General features: G+C 42.0%; 1 protein-coding gene across 1 annotated transcript in view; it reads right to left on the bottom strand.

The window, feature by feature from the left end:
• Positions 1-5,890, bottom strand: part of hacl1 (2-hydroxyacyl-CoA lyase 1) — a 56,585-nt gene that overhangs the window by 16,182 nt on the left and 34,513 nt on the right. The window contains exons 7-9 of the mRNA XM_048608083.1: positions 5,318-5,419; positions 2,249-2,403; positions 1,097-1,255 (exon numbers count right to left, since the gene is read on the bottom strand). Coding sequence (XP_048464040.1) covers positions 1,097-1,255; positions 2,249-2,403; positions 5,318-5,419 — 416 coding nt within the window. The remainder of the gene's footprint in view (positions 1-1,096; positions 1,256-2,248; positions 2,404-5,317; positions 5,420-5,890) is intronic.

The raw sequence follows: 5,890 nt of genomic DNA, 5'->3' as shown, positions 1-5,890 counted from the left end.
CTTGTTATCTCAGATTCTCCAGCATCTGCAGTTCCTACTATCTCTGAGGAAATAAACAGGATTTGTTTTTCTGCAGTGGCTCCTGGTTATACAAAACTGCAAAAGTGTTGCTAGTGATAATGTGGGATGAGTGGGGCCAGGGCATTACCCACCGAGATGTCCTGACATTAGGGCCATCGCATAACCAATAAAACTAACATCTGTGACTTGCCCTTGATTCTGTTCAATATATTGAGGAGGTTCCAGCGGAAGAAGTGTTTTGATTTGACAGATAGAACTGTTAACCACAGCTTGAACCTTCTCTCAACAATCCCTTCTGCACCATTCCTATATTCCACTATATGACTGCCTTCACTGTCTCCTGTTGCACACTTTTCACTCCCTTGCCTTCATCTTCTGTCCTGACACTTGCAGGAGCTAAAACCTCTTACTTGATAGGGCTGAGCTTCCAGTCAAGATCAGGGATAGCAAGTGCTACTCTGATGCCAAATCATTATTACCCAAATTTTCATCGTGCCATATCTATTCTCTCATCTCTGAGCCATTGACTCCATGTGAAAATCTAGGCCCATCAGGGAGGGAAGGGCAGAGGGTTCTAAATTGCATTTGATTGATTCACAGAGGTAGTCATTCGTACAACAAACAGCTGCCTCCACTCGTGTATTTTTGGTGAGGTAGGTGCCTGAAATTCAAAGTGTGCTGTTTAGAGCTGGTAGGAACAGGTCAGAACTTTGTGGATACAGTCCAAAACTGAAGATATTCCTTTGGAGAGGTAATATTTGGGCATATTTCCAGGATATGTTTGGGAAACATCAGTTGCCTTTTTGGATAGGTAAAGTACTCTTTGGAGGGAGGTCAGATGCCCTTTGGAATTGTTTAAAGTAGATGTTAATATGCGTAAAAACCTAAGAACACATTTGAACCATCAAAGTTGCAAAAGAACTGTCAAGATGGGTAAGAACTGTCAAATTTCATAGGAACTGGCAAAGCTTTCAAAATAAAATGATTACTGTTTTCTTTAAAATGATCTCATTTTCAGTCTACAAACCAATAATAAGGTCCATTCTTTCATATACTCAGACGTTTATTGCATTACCTGCATATGGTCTCCACCTCCATGCTAGAAAAGCCAAAAGCACTGTCTCCTTCAATACAGATCACCCGCTGATGCGGGCTTTCATCCTTGGCAATCAGTGCTGCAGCTAGAGCAAAACCTAGACCTACACCCATGGTGCCAAAGGTGCCAGCATCCAATCTAAAATAAAATCAGCAGGGAGAACTTTTTTATAGATTTTAGTTGTAACAATACAAAGTAGCATAGTTTGAGGAAATATTACATGGAAGTAGTCCATTTGACCCTTCCAACCCATTCTGGCATTCCATGGGAATATAGCTGGTATGCATCATAACTCCATCTACCTGTCTTTGATCCATATCCTGATCTATCCTTGTCCGGCAAAAATCTATTGAGATCAGATTTAAAATGAATAATTGAGATATTATCTGCCACATTTTGTGGGGATGGATTCTGCACAATTCACATTTCTGCCAGCCTTTCAATGGAGAAGTGTTTCCCTGGCTCCTCTACTAAACGCAAACCTGGCGTTGGCACAAAGCTTCAAGGTCCATGTGGGCAGCGACCTCCAGAACTGGAAGTCAATGCCATGATTGGCATTGACATAATGCACATGTATGCAGCTCAGCCACTCAAAGGCCACTTCCTGCCTGGCCACAATTCCGAGGTACTGGGGGAAACCCAGCAGGATTTTCCTGCTCAGGCCATGAATGGGAATGGGAAGAGAGGCACCTCCTCCATGAGCCCCCTTCTACAACTGGGCCCTTACCTGTCTTCAGGTGCTCCCAATGCCCTTGGCCTTTTCAGAGTCAGCACCCAACCACATGGGTCCCCAGCTGTCCCCGCTTTAATATCCCTCTCCCTTCCTGGTCCTAGGGTTCCCGGCACTTTCACCTGTGAGACACAGTCCCAGCACTGGCCACTGCTTCCTGTGATACTGCTTGGATTACCAAGTTCAATTGGACTGGCCAGCAGCTCTCTGAGCCAAGACTTCCTCCTGAGCGAGGAACAGAGATATCACCCCTAGCTCCAGCCAGCAACGATTCCCCTGGAGCTTTTACTAAATGACTGGGACAATATATAGAGAATTTTGTAGAACTACAAAGCATTTATTAAGAACTAGAAATGCCCTTTTTATTAATGCGACCCTTTATTTAGTAACAGAACAATTACCTGTGCCGAGGCAGGTAGTTTTGCAGCACTGTTCGGCCAATGTCCATGGTATTGGCACCCTCACTGACAATAATACAATCTTTTGGTAGCACTGCTTGAATGTTGTGGAACACAGTGTAGTAGTTCATGGGCAGAGATTTCTGTGCAGCCAAAGCCTGGAATTCAGAAAATTTTGACTCATTAAATAATAATCTCTTCTGATATAAGGTGACAAGTAGCCAAATGAAGTTTATCACTGTGGCTAAGATATTACTTAGTGGGTCTATTGAGGACTGTGTAAACTCATGATCCTTGTTGTAATAGAAAGTCACAACTTCAACTCACCTTCAGATAAGACGTTAAAACAAGTGTGTCCTTAGGCTCCAGTGTGCTGTCTGTGCACTGATCAAAATTCATCCTCTAAACTGACAAATAATTACATAATCTAAGGTGACACCCATTCATAACACTTTGGGATAAGAGGTTGCATTGTCAAAGGTGCAGCCCTACAGATAAATTGTTAAACTGAAGTTTCAATGTCTATTGAGGTGAACAGGATGGAACAATGTTTGTGGCTATGGTACTGATCCAACAACCTAAAGGTCATGACATTAAAGCCAACATGAAGTTGTAAAGTTGTGAAACTCAATTTCAAAAAGCCCGTCCATTTAAATGGCAAAAAAGCAGAAGGACTACTGTTGAAATCCAATGGAGTCACTGGACAAAAGACCCGCTCCTACTACATGGTATGATCTGTACATGACAGTCGTTCCACATGATTGAATTAACTACTAATGCCCTCAGAACCATTCAAAATGGGCAAAAAAAATGTTGCCCGGCTAGAACGGTCACATCACAAAAATAAGTTTAAAAGACATTGAGGAGTGAATTTTCATCTGACATGATGCAACATTGATGGACATGGCCAAAGGTGTACTCACTGTTCAAAATTTTTATTCATTCACAGGACATGGGCATCACTGGTTCAGCAATAATGAAGCAACGGCCTTATCACTTAAGTTAGAATGGTGTGTGATTTGAAGGGAAATTTGTAAGCACCGATGTTCCCATGTATCGTATGGCTGGTCACAATTAAACATAGCAACCCAGGTTCCTAAAGTTGGAGGGCCAGGAGAACAGCCAGCTGTACTGCCAGAATGGCGGAGAGAGGGAGAGAGAGAGGGTGTCCCAAAATGGAAGAGCACTCTGAGTACGCTCGATTTCAAAAGTGGCCACTACTGTATGACAAACATGGTGGAAGGCTCTCCATATGGAGGCTTGTGACCACGGCTATGGAGATCACAGTATGTCAGCTACTGAAGGAATGGCGAGGGTTTCAAATGCAGTAGAATGCTCCCCAGCACTCCCAACCAAACCCCCAATTCCCTGCATTAGTTCAGCTCTGGATACCACAGAAAATTACAGTTGGCCTCAGAACCTCGGCCCTCTCGTTGCCTCAAGGAGCTCCTGGGCTCGCAGGCAGGTTAAGTGTCACCCCCACCAAACCTAACTCGACCTAAATGGGCCGGAGGTAGGAACATCGGACCAAATGGCACGTCACAGTGTGGCACCAATTTACTGGGCCTCCCATACCTGTCCCTACCAAAACCACGCCTGGCCAACACCCCCATCCCTTCCCTCTACCACATCAAACCTTTGTACAACTCAAAACGTCTTCCCTAGGAGAAGTGTGATTTCACTCATTTCAATATTTCAATCAACATGACAGAGATTCAATTAAATGCTCATTATTCAGTGTCAGTGGGAAATCTTGCTGCAAGTAACACTGTTGACAGATTCATTTGAATAAATGTTTCTGAAGCAAGTGATGACTTCTTTTAAATAAAATGCTTTTCCTCTTTTTCTATGGGTTAAATGATTAGTTAGAAGTGGTCTTTTCTTATGGTTTATAGTTACCAATTGGGTCAGAAATACATGTTACTGAGCAATAATTCTTTTAACTACCCTTCAGTAGAAACTCTACCTTAACACAAATCATTTTCCACCTGGATTAACAAACTGGCCAGTACAGCATAATGTAGCAAACTGGATTGTGTTGACATGAGATAAATGCCTCACAATTTCGATAATTTCATTTCCAATAAAAAGCTTCATAGAATCGTTGAATTCCTACAATGTGGAAGCAGGCCATTCAGCCCAACGAGTCCACACCATCCCTGTGAACAGCATCCCACCCAAACCCACCCCCCTCCCCTATCCTTGTATCCCTGCATTTCCCATGGCCAATCCACCTAATGTGCACATCATTGGACTGTGGGAGGAAACCCACGCAGACACGGGGAGAGCATGCAAACTCCACTCAGACAGTCCGAGAGTGGAATCAAACCAGGGTCCCTGGCGCTTTGATGCTAACTACTGAGCTAACGTTCTGCCCCAACTATTCCTGAGATAGAAAACATACATTTTTTCATTCAGACGATCAATATGCTGCCGGGCCTCCAACATTTTTGAGTGTGTTTCAAAATTTTCAACACTCTGTTTCTTTCCTCCGCATTTGTAGCCAGAATTTTTATGTGTCCCTTGTTTCTTAATGCTAACAGACTGTTACTACTTCTCCAGCCAATGTTATTTTCCTTGGAAAAAGATTTGATAATAACCTCCAGAATATTCTTTCACACAAATGAAAACTAAGCTGTCAATGAAAATTTGTGAAATATTTCAATTCTAGTCTTAACTCTCAATGTAGAAGTGTCAATCAAATCCACAAATTAAAACTAAATTGAATAATCATAGCTCATATTTTAACGAAATCATAATCTTTCTGCTAGAATTTTCCATCAGTCTTCCTCCCCTCTGAAATGCAGCCTTCTGCTGCTTGGAACACTTCACTCTGTGATCCAGGAAGAAACACAAATGAGGTTTCAAATGTCAATCAAAACTGACATTTCAATCACAACCTATCAGGCTGCCATGAACAATTTATTCAAATTAGTAACAGCTTAAGAAATTCAACCATAATGAATAGCACAAATGACATAAGTCACATCTTTCCATCAATATACAGAACTGCATTAATTTAGACAATCATTTGCAACAGAAGTATATCATTCAACAGTTTTGCTGATTTACCTTGGATGCTTCTTCATTGTCTTTCATCTTTTCCTTCAAGTGAAACCACCATTCAGATTTGGATGGATAAGTCCAAGGGTTAATCCTGAAGCACTCCAATAACTGAAAAACAAAAGTTGCTGTTGTTTTACTTAATAAGAGGCAGAATAAATAAATTCATGTGTTGAAAATAAATGGTCGGTTTTTTTTTTCAAAATCTATCTCAACAAGATAGTAACAGATCTAAAAGAGAATACAGTTAGCTACACGGAAGAAGTTTCTCGTGAGCAGCCATATGTTGAACAAGAAATGCTCACAAATAAATCTACAATGATAAATGTTGATGTGTGAGTGTGATCAAAAATTGTGACAACTGAATGAAGATTGAAGACAGGAAATATGTATCCTGTACAAGGCATATAGGCATGTATACAAAGCTGCACAGTCAGCTATGCCAATGCATCTTACCATGTTTCTAGTGAAGTGGCAAAGTCTATAAAAACTGCTGTGCTCAGGTCAGGACGTGGGGGCTGCTGTGCTCGGGTCAGGAGGAGGGGGCTGCTGTGCTCGGGTCGGGAGGAGGGGGCTGCTGTG

Source organism: Rhincodon typus, chromosome 2 (assembly GCF_021869965.1).
Source record: "Rhincodon typus isolate 14 chromosome 2, sRhiTyp1.1, whole genome shotgun sequence".
NCBI lineage: Eukaryota > Metazoa > Chordata > Chondrichthyes > Orectolobiformes > Rhincodontidae > Rhincodon > Rhincodon typus.
This window is presented reverse-complemented; position numbering and strand designations above follow the sequence as displayed.